The sequence below is a fragment of the Trachurus japonicus genome, chromosome 4, assembly GCF_045865225.1.
Source record: "Trachurus japonicus isolate A0001 chromosome 4, Traja_1.0".
Taxonomy (NCBI): Eukaryota; Metazoa; Chordata; class Actinopteri; order Carangiformes; family Carangidae; genus Trachurus; species Trachurus japonicus.
Window position 1 is genome coordinate 36,104,074 of NC_140910.1, and position 23,365 is coordinate 36,127,438.

At 41.3% G+C, this 23,365-nt stretch overlaps 1 protein-coding gene across 2 annotated transcripts in view; it reads right to left on the reverse strand.

Annotated features, from left to right (window-relative positions):
- nrd1b (nardilysin b (N-arginine dibasic convertase)) overlaps positions 1-23,365 on the reverse strand; it is a 122,123-nt gene that overhangs the window by 26,155 nt on the left and 72,603 nt on the right. For both annotated transcript variants that reach the window (XM_085775268.1, XM_085775269.1), the window contains exons 15-16: positions 10,471-10,525; positions 6,851-6,955 (exon numbers count right to left, since the gene is read on the reverse strand). In XM_085775268.1, coding sequence (XP_085631394.1) covers positions 6,851-6,955; positions 10,471-10,525 — 160 coding nt within the window. The remainder of the gene's footprint in view (positions 1-6,850; positions 6,956-10,470; positions 10,526-23,365) is intronic.

The window sequence follows — 23,365 nt, forward strand, 5'->3', positions numbered from 1 at the left end:
TCACCTATAGATGTATACATTAACACTGATCACCTATAGATATATACATTAACACCGATCACCTATAGATGTATACATTAACACTGATCACCTATAGATATATACATTAACCCTGTTAGACTGACTCTAGATCACCTATAGATATATACATTAACACCCATCACCTATAGATATATACATTAACACTGATCACCTATAGATATATACATTAACACCCATCACCTATAGATATATACATTAACACTGATCACCTATAGATATATACATTAACACCCATCACCTATAGATATATACATTAACACCCATCACCTATAGATATATACATTAACACCCATCACCTATAGATATATACATTAACACCCATCACCTATAGATATATACATTAACACCGATCACCTATAGATATATACATTAACACTGATCACCTATAGATATATACATTAACACCCATCACCTATAGATATATACATTAACACTGATCACCTATAGATATATACATTAACACCCATCACCTATAGATATATACATTAACACTGATCACCTATAGATATATACATTAACACCCATCACCTATAGATATATACATTAACACCCATCACCTATAGATATATACATTAACACTGATCACCTATAGATATATACATTAACACCCATCACCTATAGATATATACATTAACACCCATCACCTATAGATATATACATTAACACTGATCACCTATAGATATATACATTAACACCCATCACCTATAGATATATACATTAACACTGATCACCTATAGATATATACATTAACACCCATCACCTATAGATATATACATTAACACCCATCACCTATAGATATATACATTAACACTGATCACCTATAGATATATACATTAACACCCATCACCTATAGATATATACATTAACACCCATCACCTATAGATATATACATTAACACTGATCACCTATAGATATATACATTAACACCCATCACCTATAGATATATACATTAACACTGATCACCTATAGATATATACATTAACACCCATCACCTATAGATATATACATGACATATACATTAAAGGGGACCTATTATGCTTTTCCAGCTTTTCCAGCTTTTCTATATGTTTAAAATGTTGTATAATGGTTCTAGAGGCCGTGGAAGTGTTAATGCATGTGGAGCTAAACGCTGCTAGATGACTGGGATTTCTCTGGGATTTCTCTTCACCTGTTACACTCAGGTTTCACTGACTCCCCGACACGGTCATGCTGAGGTCTCTGCTCCATAGGTACTGACTGTCAGTATATATACAGTATCTCTACTCCATAGGTACTGACTGTCAGTATATATACAGTATCTCTACTCCATAGGTACTGACTGTCAGTATATATACAGTATCTCTACTCCATAGGTACTGACTGTCAGTATATATACAGTATCTGTCAGTATATATACAGTATCTCTGCTCCATAGGTACTGACTGTCAGTATATATACAGTATCTCTGCTCCATAGGTACTGACTGTCAGTATATATACAGTATCTCTACTCCATAGGTACTGACTGTCAGTATATATACAGTATCTCTACTCCATAGGTACTGACTGTCAGTATATATACAGTATCTGTCAGTATATATACAGTATCTCTGCTCCATAGGTACTGACTGTCAGTATATATACAGTATCTCTGCTCCATAGGTACTGACTGTCAGTATATATACAGTATCTGTCAGTATATATACAGTATCTCTGCTCCATAGGTACTGACTGTCAGTATATATACAGTATCTCTGCTCCATAGGTACTGACTGTCAGTATATATACAGTATCTCTGCTCCATAGGTACTGACTGTCAGTATATATACAGTATCTCTGCTCCATAGGTACTGACTGTCAGTATATATACAGTATCTGTCAGTATATATACAGTATCTCTGCTCCATAGGTACTGACTGTCAGTATATATACAGTATCTGTCAGTATATATACAGTATCTCTACTAGGTACTGACTGTCAGTATATATACAGTATCTCTACTCCATAGGTACTGACTGTCAGTATATATACAGTATCTGTCAGTATATATACAGTATCTCTACTAGGTACTGACTGTCAGTATATATACAGTATCTCTACTAGGTACTGACTGTCAGTATATATACAGTATCTCTGCTCCATAGGTACTGACTGTCAGTATATATACAGTATCTGTCAGTATATATACAGTATCTCTGCTCCATAGGTACTGACTGTCAGTATATATACAGTATCTGTCAGTATATATACAGTATCTCTACTAGGTACTGACTGTCAGTATATATACAGTATCTCTACTAGGTACTGACTGTCAGTATATATACAGTATCTCTATAGGTACTGACTGTCAGTATATATACAGTATCTCTATAGGTACTGACTGTCAGTATATATACAGTATCTCTACTAGGTACTGACTGTCAGTATATATACAGTATCTCTACTAGGTACTGACTGTCAGTATATATACAGTATCTGTCAGTATATATACAGTATCTGTCAGTATATATACAGTATCTCTACTAGGTACTGACTGTCAGTATATATACAGTATCTCTACTAGGTACTGACTGTCAGTATATATACAGTATCTCTATAGGTACTGACTGTCAGTATATATACAGTATCTCTATAGGTACTGACTGTCAGTATATATACAGTATCTCTATAGGTACTGACTGTCAGTATATATACAGTATCTCTATAGGTACTGACTGTCAGTATATATACAGTATCTCTGCTCCATAGGTACTGACTGTCAGTATATATACAGTATCTGTCAGTATATATACAGTATCTGTCAGTATATATACAGTATCTCTGCTCCATAGGTACTGACTGTCAGTATATATACAGTATCTCTACTAGGTACTGACTGTCAGTATATATACAGTATCTCTATAGGTACTGACTGTCAGTATATATACAGTATCTCTACTAGGTACTGACTGTCAGTATATATACAGTATCTCTACTAGGTACTGACTGTCAGTATATATACAGTATCTGTCAGTATATATACAGTATCTCTATAGGTACTGACTGTCAGTATATATACAGTATCTCTACTAGGTACTGACTGTCAGTATATATACAGTATCTCTACTAGGTACTGACTGTCAGTATATATACAGTATCTCTACTAGGTACTGACTGTCAGTATATATACAGTATCTCTATAGGTACTGACTGTCAGTATATATACAGTATCTCTACTAGGTACTGACTGTCAGTATATATACAGTATCTGTCAGTATATATACAGTATCTCTGCTCCATAGGTACTGACTGTCAGTATATATACAGTATCTCTACTCCATAGGTACAGACTGTCAGTATATATACAGTATCTCTACTCCATAGGTACTGACTGTCAGTATATATACAGTATCTGTCAGTATATATACAGTATCTCTACTCCATAGGTACTGACTGTCAGTATATATACAGTATCTGTCAGTATATATACAGTATCTCTACTAGGTACTGACTGTCAGTATATATACAGTATCTCTATAGGTACTGACTGTCAGTATATATACAGTATCTCTATAGGTACTGACTGTCAGTATATATACAGTATCTCTATAGGTACTGACTGTCAGTATATATACAGTATCTCTACTAGGTACTGACTGTCAGTATATATACAGTATCTCTACTAGGTACTGACTGTCAGTATATATACAGTATCTCTACTCCATAGGTACTGACTGTCAGTATATATACAGTATCTCTATAGGTACTGACTGTCAGTATATATACAGTATCTCTACTCCATAGGTACTGACTGTCAGTATATATACAGTATCTCTGCTCCATAGGTACTGACTGTCAGTATATATACAGTATCTCTACTCCATAGGTACTGACTGTCAGTATATATACAGTATCTCTACTCCATAGGTACTGACTGTCAGTATATATACAGTATCTGTCAGTATATATACAGTATCTCTGCTCCATAGGTACTGACTGTCAGTATATATACAGTATCTCTGCTCCATAGGTACTGACTGTCAGTATATATACAGTATCTGTCAGTATATATACAGTATCTGTCAGTATATATACAGTATCTGTCAGTATATATACAGTATCTCTACTAGGTACTGACTGTCAGTATATATACAGTATCTCTACTCCATAGGTACTGACTGTCAGTATATATACAGTATCTGTCAGTATATATACAGTATCTCTGCTCCATAGGTACTGACTGTCAGTATATATACAGTATCTCTACTAGGTACTGACTGTCAGTATATATACAGTATCTCTATAGGTACTGACTGTCAGTATATATACAGTATCTCTATAGGTACTGACTGTCAGTATATATACAGTATCTCTATAGGTACTGACTGTCAGTATATATACAGTATCTCTACTAGGTACTGACTGTCAGTATATATACAGTATCTCTACTAGGTACTGACTGTCAGTATATATACAGTATCTCTGCTCCATAGGTACTGACTGTCAGTATATATACAGTATCTCTACTAGGTACTGACTGTCAGTATATATACAGTATCTCTACTCCATAGGTACTGACTGTCAGTATATATACAGTATCTCTACTCCATAGGTACTGACTGTCAGTATATATACAGTATCTCTACTCCATAGGTACTGACTGTCAGTATATATACAGTATCTCTACTCCATAGGTACTGACTGTCAGTATATATACAGTATCTCTACTAGGTACTGACTGTCAGTATATATACAGTATCTCTACTCCATAGGTACTGACTGTCAGTATATATACAGTATCTCTACTCCATAGGTACTGACTGTCAGTATATATACAGTATCTCTGCTCCATAGGTACTGACTGTCAGTATATATACAGTATCTCTACTCCATAGGTACTGACTGTCAGTATATATACAGTATCTGTCAGTATATATACAGTATCTCTATAGGTACTGACTGTCAGTATATATACAGTATCTCTATAGGTACTGACTGTCAGTATATATACAGTATCTCTATAGGTACTGACTGTCAGTATATATACAGTATCTCTACTAGGTACTGACTGTCAGTATATATACAGTATCTCTACTAGGTACTGACTGTCAGTATATATACAGTATCTCTACTCCATAGGTACTGACTGTCAGTATATATACAGTATCTCTACTCCATAGGTACTGACTGTCAGTATATATACAGTATCTGTCAGTATATATACAGTATCTCTACTCCATAGGTACTGACTGTCAGTATATATACAGTATCTCTACTCCATAGGTACTGACTGTCAGTATATATACAGTATCTGTCAGTATATATACAGTATCTGTCAGTATATATACAGTATCTGTCAGTATATATACAGTATCTGTCAGTATATATACAGTATCTGTCAGTATATATACAGTATCTGTCAGTATATATACAGTATCTCTACTCCATAGGTACTGACTGTCAGTATATATACAGTATCTCTACTCCATAGGTACTGACTGTCAGTATATATACAGTATCTGTCAGTATATATACAGTATCTGTCAGTATATATACAGTATCTGTCAGTATATATACAGTATCTGTCAGTATATATACAGTATCTGTCAGTATATATACAGTATCTGTCAGTATATATACAGTATCTGTCAGTATATATACAGTATCTCTACTCTATAGGTACTGACTGTCAGTATATATACAGTATCTGTCAGTATATATACAGTATCTGTCAGTATATATACAGTATCTGTCAGTATATATACAGTATCTGTCAGTATATATAGGGTTAGGGTTACAAACGTAAAAGAGTGAAAAACACACGTCGCCGATCAGTAGGGTTATAATAATGAGACGACAGAAGACCCGACGCTTTCCAACAAGAAGAAAGCTGTTCGTTTTAACTAATTGCCTGTCAATTGCGCTGGAACGATGCACAAACGGAAGTGGCAACATTTTCAAAATAAAACGACCGGAAGTGTGAAATAGACGAAACAAACGATTTCATTTTTTTTTTTCATTTTCATTTCATCTTTCTGCGGCCCGGTACCAAATGATCCACGGACCGGTACCGGTCCGCGGCCCGGTGGTTGGGGACCACTGGTCTAGATAGTATAGTATATATATAGTATAGTATAGTATATATATAGTATAGTATATATAGTCCAGTATACTGAACGTTACCTCTGGGTGGAAGTCGAACATGAGCTGGTCTCCGGTCAGGAAGTCTGTTAGTTCTCTACCTCTAGATCAGTTTATTGAAGGTGTTGTATTAAACTGATCTAGAGTCAGTTTATTAGTTATCTACCTCTAGATCAGATAGTAGTGTAGTAGTTGTGTAGTAGTGTAGTTCTCTACCTCTGGGTGGAAGTCGAACATGAGCTGGTCTCCGGTCAGGAAGTCTATTAGTTATCTACCTCTAGATCAGATAGTAGTGTAGTAGTAGTGTAGTAGTTGTGTAGTAGTAGTAGTTGTGTAGTAGTGTAGTAGTAGTAGTAGTAGTAGTGTAGTTCTCTACCTCTAGATCAGATAGTAGTGTAGTAGTTGTGTAGTAGTAGTGTAGTAGTAGTTGTGTAGTAGTAGTTGTGTAGTTCTCTACCTCTGGGTGGAAGTCGAACATGAGCTGGTCTCCGGTCAGGAAGTCTATTAGTTCTCTACCTCTAGATCAGTTTACTGAAGGTGTTGTATTAAACTGATCCAGAGTCAGTTTGTTAGTTATCTACCTCTAGATCAGTTTAATGAAGGTGTTGTATTAAACTGATCTAGAGTCAGTCTGTTAGTTCTCTACCTCTAGATCAGTTTATTGAAGGTGTTGTATTAAACTGACTCTGGATCAGTTTACTGAACGTTACCTCTGGGTGGAAGTCGAACATGAGCTGGTCTCCGGTCAGGAAGTCTTCTCTGGGAAACAGCTGCATGTTCTCACAGATGTTCTCCACGAACTCGATGGGGTCCGTCTGTCACAGGAAACAGCATCAAGGTCACAGGTTCGATTCCCTCAGAGGAAACGGGTTCGATTCCCTCGGAGGGAACGGGTTCGATTCCCTCGGAGGAAACGGGTTCGATTCCCTCGGAGGAAACGGGTTCGATTCCCTCGGAGGAAACGGGTTCGATTCCCTCAGGGGAAACGGGTTCGATTCCCTCGGAGGAAACGGGTTCGATTCCCTCGGAGGAAACGGGTTCGATTCCCTCGGAGGGAACGGGTTCGATTCCCTCGGAGGAAACGGGTTCGATTCCCTCGGAGGAAACGGGTTCGATTCCCTCAGAGGAGGAAACGGGTTCGATTCCCTCAGGGGAAACGGGTTCGATTCCCTCAGAGGAGGGAACGGGTTCGATTCCCTCGGAGGGAACGGGTTCGATTCCCTCAGAGGAGGAAACGGGTTCGATTCCCTCAGGGGAAACGGGTTCGATTCCCTCAGAGGAGGAAACGGGTTCGATTCCCTCGGAGGGAACGGGTTCGATTCCCTCGGAGGGAACGGGTTCGATTCCCTCAGAGGAGGAAACGGGTTCGATTCCCTCAGAGGAGGAAACGGGTTCGATTCCCTCAGAGGAGGAAACGGGTTCGATTCCCTCAGAGGAGGAAACGGGTTCGATTCCCTCGGAGGGAACGGGTTCGATTCCCTCGGAGGGAACGGGTTCGATTCCCTCGGAGGGAACGGGTTCGATTCCCTCGGAGGGAACGGGTTCGATTCCCTCAGAGGAGGAAACGGGTTCGATTCCCTCAGGGGAAACGGGTTCGATTCCCTCAGAGGAGGGAACGGGTTCGATTCCCTCAGAGGAGGAAACGGGTTCGATTCCCTCAGAGGAGGAAACGGGTTCGATTCCCTCGGGGGAAACGGGTTCGATTCCCTCGGAGGAAACGGGTTCGATTCCCTCGGAGGGAACGGGTTCGATTCCCTCGGAGGGAACGGGTTCGATTCCCTCGGAGGGAACGGGTTCGATTCCCTCGGAGGGAACGGGTTCGATTCCCTCGGAGGAAACGGGTTCGATTCCCTCGGAGGAAACGGGTTCGATTCCCTCGGAGGGAACGGGTTCGATTCCCTCGGAGGGAACGGGTTCGATTCCCTGAGAGGGAACGGGTTCGATTCCCTCGGAGGAAACGGGTTCGATTCCCTGAGAGGGAACGGGTTCGATTCCCTCGGAGGAAACGGGTTCGATTCCCTGAGAGGGAACGGGTTCGATTCCCTGAGAGGGAACGGGTTCGATTCCCTCGGGGGGAACGGGTTCGATTCCCTCGGGGGGAACGGGTTCGATTCCCTCGGGGGGAACGGGTTCGATTCCCTCGGGGGAAACGGGTTCGATTCCCTCGGAGGGAACGGGTTCGATTCCCTGAGAGGGAACGGGTTCGATTCCCTCGGAGGGAACGGGTTCGATTCCCTCGGAGGAAACGGGTTCGATTCCCTCGGAGGAAACGGGTTCGATTCCCTCAGAGGAGGGAACGGGTTCGATTCCCTCAGGGGAAACGGGTTCGATTCCCTCAGAGGAGGGAACGGGTTCGATTCCCTCGGAGGGAACGGGTTCGATTCCCTCAGAGGAGGAAACGGGTTCGATTCCCTCGGAGGAAACGGGTTCGATTCCCTCAGAGGAGGAAACGGGTTCGATTCCCTGAGAGGGAACGGGTTCGATTCCCTCAGAGGAAACGGGTTCGATTCCCTCGGAGGAAACGGGTTCGATTCCCTGAGAGGAAACGGGTTCGATTCCCTGAGAGGGAACGGGTTCGATTCCCTCGGAGGAAACGGGTTCGATTCCCTGAGAGGGAACGGGTTCGATTCCCTCGGAGGGAACGGGTTCGATTCCCTCGGAGGGAACGGGTTCGATTCCCTGAGAGGGAACGGGTTCGATTCCCTGAGAGGGAACGGGTTCGATTCCCTGAGAGGGAACGGGTTCGATTCCCTCGGAGGGAACGGGTTCGATTCCCTCGGAGGGAACGGGTTCGATTCCCTCGGAGGGAACGGGTTCGATTCCCTCGGGGGGAACGGGTTCGATTCCCTCGGGGGAAACGGGTTCGATTCCCTCGGAGGGAACGGGTTCGATTCCCTGAGAGGGAACGGGTTCGATTCCCTGGGAGGGAACGGGTTCGATTCCCTGGGAGGGAACGGGTTCGATTCCCTCGGAGGGAACGGGTTCGATTCCCTGAGAGGGAACGGGTTCGATTCCCTCGGAGGGAACGGGTTCGATTCCCTGGGAGGGAACGGGTTCGATTCCCTCGGAGGGAACGGGTTCGATTCCCTGAGAGGGAACGGGTTCGATTCCCTCGGAGGGAACGGGTTCGATTCCCTGAGAGGGAACGGGTTCGATTCCCTCGGAGGGAACGGGTTCGATTCCCTCGGAGGGAACGGGTTCGATTCCCTGAGAGGGAACGGGTTCGATTCCCTCGGAGGGAACGGGTTCGATTCCCTGAGAGGGAACGGGTTCGATTCCCTCGGAGGAAACGGGTTCGATTCCCTCGGAGGGAACGGGTTCTATTCCCTCGGAGGGAACGGGTTCGATTCCCTGAGAGGGAACGGGTTCGATTCCCTGAGAGGGAACGGGTTCGATTCCCTGAGAGGGAACGGGTTCGATTCCCTGAGAGGGAACGGGTTCGATTCCCTGAGAGGAAACGGGTTCGATTCCCTGAGAGGAAACGGGTTCGATTCCCTGAGAGGAAACGGGTTCGATTCCCTGAGAGGAAACGGGTTCGATTCCCTCAGAGGAAACGGGTTCGATTCCCTCCGAGGGAACGGGTTCGATTCCCTCGGAGGGAACGGGTTCGATTCCCTGAGAGGGAACGGGTTCGATTCCCTCGGAGGGAACGGGTTCGATTCCCTGAGAGGGAACGGGTTCGATTCCCTCGGAGGAAACGGGTTCGATTCCCTGAGAGGGAACGGGTTCGATTCCCTCGGAGGAAACGGGTTCGATTCCCTCGGAGGAAACGGGTTCGATTCCCTCAGAGGAGGAAACGGGTTCGATTCCCTCAGAGGAAACGGGTTCGATTCCCTCGGAGGGAACGGGTTCTATTCCCTCGGAGGGAACGGGTTCGATTCCCTGAGAGGGAACGGGTTCGATTCCCTGAGAGGGAACGGGTTCGATTCCCTGAGAGGGAACGGGTTCGATTCCCTGAGAGGGAACGGGTTCGATTCCCTGAGAGGGAACGGGTTCGATTCCCTCAGAGGGAACGGGTTCGATTCCCTCGGAGGAAACGGGTTCGATTCCCTCGGAGGGAACGGGTTCGATTCCCTCGGAGGGAACGGGTTCGATTCCCTCGGAGGAAACGGGTTCGATTCCCTGAGAGGGAACGGGTTCGATTCCCTCGGAGGGAACGGGTTCGATTCCCTCCCTCAAGCAACTCAAGCAGCTTCATCTCATTATTCATCTCTGAACGTAATTAAAACTTTATTTCTAATAAACTGAGATGAAGCAGCGTTTTCATTTGTTGTTTGACTTGTTCTGTGTGTGTGTGTGTGTGTGTGTGTGTGTGTGTGTGTGTGTGTACCTGCTCCTGGTAGTGAAACTCGTTGGCTTCTATCTTCTGAATTTCCTCATAGATCCTGAGAAATAAGAAGATTTTTATATTGAAACAGGAACAAACATATGGAAATAATAATAATAACTAGAAAATTTCCTCTCGGGAAATTTTGAATGGGCCACGGGAGCTACTGCGGGTTGTGCCATCTCTGTCAACATGGGAATCAAACCCACGATCTTAAGGTCAAGACAGAGCTGATCAGACAGACATGATCATCTTTCTATAAGCACTGATATGGAGGAGCTGTAACCACATTAGGTTAACTGTGTGTGTGTGTGTGTGTGTGTGTGTGTGTGTGTGTGTGTGTGTGTGTGTGTGTAACTGTAATCACATGAAGCTGGCTCTAGAGTCTGTGTGTGTGTGTGTGACTGACTTGACACATAGTTAGTTAGTAGCTGCATCCTGTGTCAGTCTGATTTAGCTGTCTGTGTTTATAAACATTTAAACGAGCGCCAGGTGGATTGTTTATGAAGTTAACGAGCTCTGGCCTGAGGATCAAAGAGGTTACCACGGCGATAGGGGCCCCCGCAGGCTGAGGCAGACAGAAACGTGGAGAAAAAGAGCCATTTTCTGCCTCTAAACCGGTCTCACAATTAGGCTCAGCATGACAAAACGGTAACTCCTATCAGAACAAAACACAGATCAACGTTGCTCTAAGGACTTACTGAAAATTTCGGTACGATTTGGTGTTTCTACAGTAAATATTTTGGCGACGCTGGCAGTTTTAAAACATCAGGCCGTTCTGCTCCTCTCAGAAAATATTTGTATTGGACTCAATGAGGAGCAGAGACAGACGTGGCCGCACTCAGAGGCTGATTCTGTAAGTTCTGTAAGTCTCTCTGATATTTTGAGCACATGACATGAGAGATAACAAGTTTGTCTTACAAATTCTGAAAAAATTATGTCTGTAGAGTGTAAATTGTGGCCGTGCTCACAGTTTATCCAGAAAAAATACAGAATGTTTCTTCACTCTCTCCCACTCTAACCGATGATGTCACGCACTCTGACACGAACATTCTATGCAATACACACCCATTATAAACTCATAATTTCTCCAAAAATGATCATGGTCATTGATCAGGGATTGATCAAAAACTATATGACCTATCAAAACGTGGAGTAATACGACAATACACAAAACTTGTGTCTACTGTTTAAAGTTTAAATGGAGTCTCTAGGTGAAAGTATGCCTGAGCAGTAGACTTTTGTTAAACTCCAATGATTGGTCTTTTTCGCTCTTTTTTTCCCGCCCGTCCCATTGACTTACATGCAAAAATTTTGCGCAGTAAATCGCGACTTACGTCGCGAATAATTCGTACACTGTTGAGAAAAGTAATAGCACACCGATCCCGATCAGGACGCACATTTTGATATATAATTTGTCCTGCAACTCTTCGAGTTGCAGGACTAGTAGCGAACCGAAAGTTGGCCGGAAGTGGAAAAATAACTAGGAAAAAATCCACACAATAACAGTAGTGCCCGGGCTTCGCCCGGGCACTGGTCCCTGCAGCTATTTCATAGCTGTAGGGATCAGTGCCCGGTGCGATTGCCCGTGGCCCTAATAATAATAAGTTAGATAGATAGATAGATAGATAGATAGATAGATAGATAGATAGATAGATAGATAGATAGATAGATAGATAGATAGATAGATAGATGGACAAAGAGAGAGAGAGAGACAGATAGAGAGGGTGACAGAGGGAGAAAGAGAGGCAGAGAGTGAAACACACACACACACACACACACAGGTAGATAGATAGACAGACAGATAGATAAATAGACAAACAGACAGATAGATAGATAGATATAGAGAGAAGGAGAGAGGGAGAGAGAGGGAGGGAGAAGAGAGAGAGAGAGAAGGAGAGGGAAGGATAGAGAGAGGGAGGAAGGGAGGGAGAGAGGGAGGGAAGGATAGAGGGAGGGAGACAGAAGAGAGATAGGGAAGGATAGAGAGAGGGAAGAAGGGAGGGAGAGAGGGAAGGATAGAGAGAGGGAGGAAGGGAGGGAGAGAGGGAAGGAGGGAGACAGAAGAGAGAGAGGGAAGGATAGAGAGAGGAAGGAAGGGAAGGAGAGAGGGAAGGATAGAGAGAGGGAGGAAGGGAGGGAGAGAGGGAAGGAGGGAGACAGAAGAGAGAGAGGGAGGAAGGGAGGGATTATAATAATTATTATTATTGTTTAGAAGTATATAGTATTGAATAATATCATTCCAGACAGACAGACCCAGAGAGAACAAGAGAGAGAGACAAATAGAGAGGGTGACACAGAGAGAGAGAAAGAGAGAGAGAGAGATAGATAGATAGACAGACAGACAGACAGACAGACAGACAGACAGACAGACAGACAGACGGACAAAGAGAGAGAGACAGATAGAGAGGGTGACACACACCGATAGATAGATAGATAGATAGATAGATAGATAGATAGATAGATAGATAGAGAGAGAGAGAGAGAGAGAGAGAGAGAGAGACAGACAGACAGACAGACAGACCATGCCACAGCATGGTGGCAGCTTTAACCATAGGCTTTAACTGCTCTGTGACACCCTCAAACAGATCTAATGTACGACAAATCTGTACTTAGTACGAGCAAAAGGTTTACATTTTCCGAACCATAAGACCTTGCTGAACGCGTCCGTGTCACTTTGGTGTTTCTAGAGTAAAAATTGTTGATTGTGTCGCAGGTTGGAAACTTTGGGACGTTTAGAAAATCAGCGCCTACTTTTGAATGGGAGTCAATGAGAGGAGAGAGGGAAATGGCTGCACTCAGAGGCTCCCAGTTTAAATTGTGTTCGTCTCTCTGGTTTTTTGAGCACATGAAAAGATCGAGGATGAGCTTGTCTACAAGCATGCCCGAAATTATGTGTGTAGAGTGTAATCTGTGGCCGTGCTGACAGGATAGAGAGAAAAATGTGAGAGGATTTTTAGACCCTCTGTCACTCTACCAACTGCCAACGTCCGAACATTCCGTCCCATTGACTTTCATGTTAAATCTGAATTTTGTCAGAAATTTTAATGATTTTAAAACTATACATATATCTGAAACTGTTGAAGATATCAATAAGCTGAGATATAGCTGAATAGTTGAAAGGTTTGTGAACAGTTTAAAAGTTGAATGAAGTCTGTAGCTGAAAGTATGCTGAAGCTATTAGAGGCTGAATGAAGCAGAAAATTTGAAGAGTTTGAAGACTGTTTCAATGTATTCCTATGGGAAAAAAATTGCACAAAAAGTTAAATATTTGAAAAAGTATAAATAGTATGAAAGAGAAAAATAATAGCATAAATGTCCTGAAAAAGCTGCACGTTTTGATATATGAATTGTTGAAATAGCACAAAGTATGAAGAACGAGTTAAACGCAGAAAAAGGGAAGAAGACTCAGAATAATAATAACTAGAAAAAGATAGCATTTCCTGCAGAAAATGCGTGTGAATGCTGAAAGCAGCTGAACGCTGTTGCTGAAGCAATGCTGAATCAGCTGAAGAAATTGTTGAATCAATGCTAAATTAGTTGACGAAACTGCTAAAGCAATGTTGAAAAGACTAATGCTAGAGTAGAGTAGAGTAGAGAGTAGAGGAATACTTTATTCATCCCTAGGAGGGAAAAAGCTGAAACATATAACTTGTAGTGTGAGATGAATGCCTTTTTAAAGGTAAAAAGCAGTAGAAATGCTAAAGGGAGAAGAAAACATTGAAATTCTGCATGTTTAAATGTAATGGTTAAATAGTTGAAATCTGCAGCTAACCTAACAGGAAGGACAACTGATGAACCAGCACTAACATAGCCGAAGCAATGGCTGAGAATATATTTAAAAGTAGAAGATGTGAGACTTTGTATGAAATGGCTGGAAATTACTTGAATTGTCAAAGAAGAGTTTGAAAAATTCCTGAATTAGGAAAAAAGTTCATGCCTACTGAAATACATTGTAAACTGACAGCAGAAGAACATTGTTGAAGAATATAGATGGAGCATTAGCTGAGGAGTAGAACATGTAAACAGCGGGTTTAATGGTGTGAAATGGTTGAGAAGAGCCTCAGTAGTTTAGGATACGTGTAAAACAATGTGTTCAACATGACCAAAATGGGGAAATGTGTATTTTCAGTTTAAATAGCTAAAGAACAAAATTAACAGCAACGAGTCCATTAACTACAACAGGAAGATAGAGAGGTACACAAAACAGTCAGACAACTGTAGGAAAAGTGTGTGTGTGTGTGTGTGTGTGTGTGTGTGTGTGTGTGTGTGTGTGTGTGTGTGTGTGTGTGTGAGGAAGATATACATAAAGTTCTGACCTGACAACTGTATGAAATGTGTGTGTGTTGGACGTGTGTGTCTGTTTGTGTATGGTTAGTGTGTGTCCATTTGTGTGTGTGTTTATTGTGTGTGCATGTTTGTCTGTTTGTGTGTAATTGTGTAAATTGTGTATGTGTTTGGTAAGTGGTTGTATGTTTGTTGGGTGTGTGTGTGTGTGTGTGTGTGTGTGTGTGTGTGTGTGTGTGTGTGTGTGTTTGTGTGTGTGTGGTAGTTAGTGTGTGTCCATTTGTGTGTGTGTGTGTGTGTGTTGGATGTGTGTGTATGGTGAGTGTGTGTCCATTTGTGTGTGTGCGTGTGTGTGTATGGTGTGTGTGTGTGTGTGTGTGTGTGTGTGTGTGTGTGTGTGTGTAGTAGTAGTTAGTGTGTGTCCATTTGTGTGTGTGTGTTGGATGTGTATGCATGGTGAGTGTGTGTCCATTTGTGTGTGTGTTGGATGTGTGTGTATGGTGAGTGTGTGTCCATTTGTGTGTGTGTGTGTGTGTGTGTGTGTCCATTTGTGTGTGTGTGTGTGTGTGTGTGTGTGTTGGATGTGTGTGTGTGTGTGGTAGTTAGTGTGTGTCCATTTGTGTGTGTGTGTGTGTGTGTATGACCGACAGACAGTCAGACAGAGAGAATGTGTGTGCGTTGCCATGGTGACGTTGCCATGGTGAGGTTACCATGGTGAGGTTGCCATGTTGAGGTTACCATGTAACTGTTGGCTGGTGGCTTTAAGGTATGGTGGCAGCTTTAACCATAGGCTTTAACTGCTCTGTGACACCCTCAAACAGATCTAATGTACGACAAATCTGTACTTAGTACGAGCAAAAGGTTTACATTTTCCGAACCATAAGACCTTGCTGAACGCGTCCGTGTCACTTTGGTGTTTCTAGAGTAAAAATTGTTGATTGTGTCGCAGGTTGGAAACTTTGGGACGTTTAGAAAATCAGCGCCTACTTTTGAATGGGAGTCAATGAGAGGAAGGGAGGGAACTGGCCGCACTCGGAGGCTCCCAGTTTAAATTGTGTTCGTCTCTCTGGTTTTTTGAGCACATGAAGAGATCAAGGATGAGCTTGTCTACAAGCATGCCCGAAATTATGTGTGTAGAGTGTAATCTGTGGCCGTACTGACAGGATAGAGAGAAAAATGTGAGAGTATTTTTAGACCCTCTGTCACTCTACCAACTGCCAACGTTCCGAACATTCCGTCCCATTGACTTTCATGTTAAATCTGAATTTTGTCAGAAATTTTAATGATTTTAAAACTATACATATATCTGAAACTGTTGAAGATATCAATAAGCTGAGATATAGCTGAATAGTTGAAAGGTTTGTGAACAGTTTAAAAGTTGAATGAAGTCTGTAGCTGAAAGTATGCTGAAGCTATTAGAGGCTGAATGAAGCAGAAGATTTGAAGAGTTTGAAGACTGTTTCAATGTATTTCCTATGAGAGAAAAATTGCACAAAAAGTTAAATATTTTAAAAAGTATAAATAGTATGAAAGAGAAAAATAATAGCCTAAATGTCCTGAATAAGCTGCACGTTTTGATATATGAATTGTTGAAATAGCACAAAGTATGAAGAAGTAGTTAAACACAGAAAAAGGGAAGAAGACTCAGAATAATAATAACTAGAAAAAGATAGCATTTCCTGCAGAAAATGCGTGTGAATGCTGAAAGCAGCTGAACGCTGTTGCTGAAGCAATGCTGAATGAGCTGAAGAAATTGTTGAATCAATGCTAAATTAGTTGACGAAACTGCTAAAGCAATGTTGAAAAGACTAATGCTAGAGTAGAGTAGAGTAGAGAGTAGAGGAATACTTTATTCATCCCTAGGAGGGAAAAAGCTGAAACATATAACTTGTAGTGTGAGATGAATGCCTTTTTAAAGGTAAAAAGCAGTAGAAATGCCAAAGGGAGAAGAAAACATTGAAATTCTGCATGTTTAAATGTAATGGTTAAATAGTTGAAATCTGCAGCTAACCTAACAGGAAGGACAACTGATGAACCAGCACTAACATAGCTGAAGCAATGGCTGAGAATATATTTAAAAGTAGAAGATGTGAGACTTTGTATGAAATGGCTGGAAATTACTTGAATTGTCAAAGAAGAGTTTGAAAAATTCCTGAATTAGGAAAAAAGTTAATGCCTACTGAAATACATTGTAAACTGACAGCAGAAGAACATTGTTGAAGAATATAGATGGAGCATTAGCTGAGGAGTAGAACATGTAAACAGCGGGTTTAATGGTGTGAAATGGTTGAGAAGAGCCTCAGTAGTTTAGGATACGTGTAAAACAATGTGTTAAACATGACCAAAATGGAGAAATGTGTATTTTCAGTTTAAATAGCTAAAGAACAAAATTAACAGCAACGAGTCCATTAACTACAACAGGAAGATAGAGAGGTACATACAAAACAGTCTGACAACTGTAGGAAAAGTGTGTGTGTGTGTGTGTGTGTGTGTGGTAGTTAGTGTGTGTCCATTTGTGTGTGTGTGTTGGATTTGTGTGCATGGTGAGTGTGTGTGTCCATTTGTGTGTGTGTGTGTTGGATGTGTGTGTGTGGTAGTTAGTGTGTGTGTGTGTGTGTGTGTGTGTGTGTGTGTGTGTGTGTGTGTGTGACACTGACAGACTGAGAGAGAATGTGTGTGATAGATATATGAATTGTTGAAATAGCACAAAGTATGAAGGAGGAGTTAGATCCTGAAAAAGAGCGGAAGAAGTAAGAATAATAATAAGATAGATAGATAGATAGATAGATAGATAGATAGATAGATAGATAGATAGATAGATAGATAGATAGATAGATAGATAGATAGATAGATAGATATAGAGAGAAGGAGAGAGGGAGAGAGAGGGAGGGAGAGATGGAGGGAAGGATAGAGAGAGGGAGGAAGGGAGGGAGAGAGGGAAGGAGGGAGACAGAAGAGAGAGAGGGAAGGATACAGAGAGGGAGGAAGGGAGGGAGAGAGGGAAGGAGGGAGAGAGGGAAGGAGGGAGACAGAAGAGAGAGAGGGAGGAAGGGAGGGAGAGAGGGAAGGAGGGAGAGAGGGAAGGAGGGAGACAGAAGAGAGAGAGGGAAGGATAGAGAGAGGGAGGAAGGGAGGGAGAGAGGGAAGGATAGAGAGAGGGAGGAAGGGAGGGAGAGAGGGAAGGAGGGAGACAGAAGAGAGAGAGGGAAGGATAGAGAGAGGGAGGAAGGGAGGGAGAGAGGGAAGGATAGAGAGAGGGAGGAAGGGAGGGATTATAATTATTATCATTTAGAAGTATATAGTATGAATAATATCATTTCAGACAGACAGACAGACCCAGAGAGAACAAGAGAGAGAGACAAATAGAGAGGGTGACACAGAGAGAGAGAAAGAGAGAGAGAGAGAGAGAGATAGATAGATAGATAGATAGATAGATAGATAGATAGATAGATAGATAGATAGATAGATAGATAGATAGATAGATAGACAGACAGACAGACAGACAGACAGACAGACAGACAGACAGACAGACAGACAGACAGACAGACGGACAAAGAGAGAGAGACAGATAGAGAGGGTGACACACACCCACAGATAGATAGATAGATAGATAGATAGATAGATAGATAGATAGATAGATAGATAGATAGATAGATAGATAGATAGATAGATAGATAGATAGATAGATAGATAGATAGAGACAGACAGACAGACAGACAGACAGACAGACAGACAGACAGACCATGCCACAGCATGGTGGCAGCTTTAACCATAGGCTTTAACTGCTCTGTGACACCCTCAAACAGATCTAATGTACGACAAATCTGTACTTAGTACGAGCAAAAGGTTTACATTTTCCGAACCATAAGACCTTGCTGAACGCGTCCGTGTCACTTTGGTGTTTCTAGAGTAAAAATTGTTGATTGTGTCGCAGGTTGGAAACTTTGGGACGTTTAGAAAATCAGCGCCTACTTTTGAATGGGAGTCAATGAGAGGAGAGAGGGAACTGGCCGCACTCAGAGGCTCCCAGTTTAAATTGTGTTTGTCTCTCTGGTTTTTTGAGCACATGAAGAGATCGAGGATGAGCTTGTCTACAAGCATGCCCGAAATTATGTGTGTAGAGTGTAATCTGTGGCCGTGCTGACAGGATAGAGAGAAAAATGTGAGAGGATTTTTAGACCCTCTGTCACTCTACCAACTGCCAACGTCCGAACATTCCGTCCCATTGACTTTCATGTTAAATCTGAATTTTGTCAGAAATTTTAATGATTTTAAAACTATACATATATCTGAAACTGTTGAAGATATCAATAAGCTGAGATATAGCTGAATAGTTGAAAGGTTTGTGAACAGTTTAAAAGTTGAATGAAGTCTGTAGCTGAAAGTATGCTGAAGCTATTAGAGGCTGAATGAAGTAGAAGATTTGAAGAGTTTGAAGACTGTTTCAATTCATTTCCTATGAGAGAAAAATTGCAGAAAAAGTTAAATATTTTAAAAAGTATAAATAGTTGAAAAGAGAAAAGTCATAGCAACATTGTCCTGAGAAAGCTGCACGTTTTGATATATGAATTGTTGAAATAGCACAAAGTATGAAGGAGCAGAAAACTGCTGAAAAAGGGTGGAAGAAGTAAGAATAATAATAATAATAATAATAATAAGTATAAAGATTTGAATAACAATAGTGTGAATGCTTGCAGCATTCACACTAACTAGAAAAAGATAGCATTTCCTGCAGAAAATGCGTGTGAATGCTGAAAGCAGCTGAACGCTGTTGCTGAAGCAATGCTGAATCAGCTGAAGAAATTGTTGAATCAATGCTAAATTAGTTGACGAAACTGCTAAAGCAATGTTGAAAAGACTAATGCTAGAGTAGAGTAGAGTAGAGAGTAGAGGAATACTTTATTCATCCCTAGGAGGGAAAAAGCTGAAACATATAACTTGTAGTGTGAGATGAATGCCTTTTTAAAGGTAAAAAGCAGTAGAAATGCTAAAGGGAGAAGAAAACATTGAAATTCTGCATGTTTAAATGTAATGGTTAAATAGTTGAAATCTGCAGCTAACCTAACAGGAAGGACAACTGATGAACCAGCACTAACATAGCCGAAGCAATGGCTGAGAATATTTAAAAGTAGAAGATGTGAGACTTTGTATGAAATGGCTGGAAATTACTTGAATTGTCAAAGAAGAGTTTGAAAAATTCCTGAATTTGGAAAAAAGTTAATGCCTACTGAAATACATTGTAAACTGACAGCAGAAGAACATTGTTGAAGAATATAGATCATTAGCATTAGCTGAGAAGTAGAACATGTAAACAGCGGGTTTAATGGTGTGAAATGGTTGAGAAGAGCCTCAGTAGTTTAGGATACGTGTAAAACAATGTGTTCAACATGAACAAAATGGGGAAATGTGTATTTTCAGTTTAAATAGCTAAAGAACAAAATTAACAGCAACGAGTCCATTAACTACAACAGGAAGATAGAGAGGTACATACAAAACAGTCAGACAACTGTAGGAAAAGTGTGTGCGTGTGTGTGTGGTGTGTGTGTGTGTGTGTGTGTGTGTGTGTGTGTGTGTGTGTGTGTGTGTGTGTGTGTGTGTGTGTGTGTGTGTGTGTGTGTGTGTGTGTGTGTGTGTGTGTGTGTGTGAGTGAGGAAGATATACAAAAAGTTCTGACCTGACAACTGTATGAAATGTGTGTGTGTTGGACGTGTGTGTCTGTTTGTGTATGGTTAGTGTGTGTCCATTTGTGTGTGTGTTTGTTGTGTGTGCATGTTTGTCTGTTTGTGTGTAATTGTGTATGTGTTTGGTAAGTGGTTGTATGTTTGTTGGGTGTGTGTGTGTGTGTGTGTGTGTGTGTGTGTGTGTGTGTGTGTGTGTCCATTTGTGTGTGTGTGTCCATTTGTGTGTGTGCGTGTGTGTGTATGGTGTGTGTGTGTGTGTGTGTGTAGTAGTAGTTAGTGTGTGTCCATTTGTGTGTGTGTGTTGGATGTGTATGCATGGTGAGTGTGTGTCCATTTGTGTGTGTGTTGGATGTGTGTGTATGGTGAGTGTGTGTCCATTTGTGTGTGTGTGTGTCCATTTGTGTGTGTGTGTGTGTATGTTGGATGTGTGTGTGTGTGTGTGTGTGTGTGTGTGTGTGTGTGTGTGTGTGTGTGTGTGTGTTGGATGTGTGTGTGTGTGTGGTAGTTAGTGTGTGTCCATTTGTGTGTGTGTGTGTGTGTGTGTATGACCGACAGACAGTCAAACAGAGAGAATGTGTGTGCGTTGCCATGGTGACGTTGCCATGGTGAGGTTACCATGGTGAGGTTGCCATGTTGAGGTTACCATGTAACTGTTGGCTGGTGGCTTTAAGGTATGGTGGCAGCTTTAACCATAGGCTTTAACTGCTCTGTGACACCCTCAAACAGATCTAATGTACGACAAATCTGTACTTAGTACGAGCAAAAGGTTTACATTTTCCGAACCATAAGACCTTGCTGAACGCGTCCGTGTCACTTTGGTGTTTCTACAGTAAAAATTGTTGATTGTGTCGCAGGTTGGAAACTTTGGGACGTTTAGAAAATCAGCGCCTACTTTTGAATGGGAGTCAATGAGAGGAGAGAGGGAAATGGCTGCACTCAGAGGCTCCCAGTTTAAATTGTGTTCGTCTCTCTGGTTTTTTGAGCACATGAAGAGATCAAGGATGAGCTTGTCTACAAGCATGCCCGAAATTATGTGTGTAGAGTGTAATCTGTGGCCGTGCTGGCAGGATAGAGAGAAAAATGTGAGAGGATTTTTAGACCCTCTGTCACTCTACCAACTGCCAACGTTCCGAACATTCCGTCCCATTGACTTTCATGTTAAATCTGAATTTTGTCAGAAATTTTAATGATTTTAAAACTATACATATATCTGAAACTGTTGAAGATATCAATAAGCTGAGATATAGCTGAATAGTTGAAAGGTTTGTGAACAGTTTAAAAGTTGAATGAAGTCTGTAGCTGAAAGTATGCTGAAGCTATTAGAGGCTGAATGAAGCAGAAGATTTGAAGAGTTTGAAGACTGTTTCAATTCATTTCCTATGGGAGAAAAATTGCACAAAAAGTTAAATATTTTAAAAAGTATAAATAGTATAAAAGAGAAAAATAATAGCAATATTGTCCTGAAAAAGCTGCACGTTTTGATATATGAATTGTTGAAATAGCACAAAGTATGAAGGAGCAGAAAACTGCTGAAAAAGGGAAGAAGAAGTAAGAATAATAATAACTAGAAAAAGATAGCATTTCCTGCAGAAAATGCGTGTGAATGCTGAAAGCAGCTGAACGCTATTGCTGAAGCAATGCTGAATTAGCTGAAGAAATTGTTGAATCAATGCTAAATTATTTGACGAAACTGCTAAAGCAATGTTGATAAGACTAATGCTAGAGTAGAGTAGAGTAGAGTAGAGTAGAGTAGAGTAGAGTAGAGTAGAGTAGAGTAGAGGAATACTTTATTCATCCCTAGGAGGGAAAAAGCTGAAACATATATCTTGTAGTGTGAGATGAATGCCTTTTTAAAGGTAAAAAGCAGTAGAAATGCTAAAGGGAGAAGAAAACATTGAAATTCTGCATGTTTAAATGTAATGGTTAAATAGTTGAAATCTGTAGCTAACCTGACAGGAAGGACAACTGATGAACCAGCACTAACATAGCCGAAGCAATGGCTGAGAATATATTTAAAAGTAGAAGATGTGAGACTTTGTATGAAATGGCTGGAAATTACTTGAATTGTCAAAGAAGAGTTTGAAAAATTCCTGAATTAGGAAAAAAGTTAATGCCTACTGAAATACATTGTAAACTGACAGCAGAAGAACATTGTTGAAGAATATAGATGGAGCATTAGCTGAGGAGTAGAACATGTAAACAGCGGGTTTAATGGTGTGAAATGGTTGAGAAGAGCCTCAGTAGTTTAGGATACGTGTAAAACAATGTGTTCAACATGACCAAAATGGGGAAATGTGTATTTTCAGTTTAAATAGCTAAAGAACAAAATTAACAGCAACGAGTCCATTAACTACAACAGGAAGATAGAGAGGTACATACAAAACAGTCAGACAACTGTAGGAAAAGTGTGTGTGTGTGTGTGTGTGTGTGTGTGTGTGTGTGTGTGTGTGTGTGTGTGTGTGTGTGTGTGTGTGTGTGTGTGTGTGTGCGCGTGTGTGTGTGTGTGTGTGAGAGTGAGGAAGATATACAAAAGTGTGTGTGTGTGTGTGTGTGTGTGTGAGAGTGAGGAAGATATACAAAAGTGTGTGTGTGTGTGTGTGTGTGTGAGTGAGGAAGATATACAAAAAGTTCTGACCTGACAACTGTATGAAATGTGTGTGTGTTGGACGTGTGTGTCTGTTTGTGTATGGTTAGTGTGTGTCCATTTATGTGTGTGTTTGTTTTGTGTGCATGTGTGTCTGTTTGTGTGTAATTGTGTAAATTGTGTATGTGTTTGGTAAGTGGTTGTATGTTTGTTGGGTGTGTGTGTGTGTGTGTGTGTGTGTGTGTGTGTGTGTGTGTGTGGTAGTTAGTGTGTGTCCATTTGTGTGTGTGTGTGTGTATGGTGAGTGTGTGTCCATTTGTGTGTGTGTGTGTGTGTCCATTTCCAT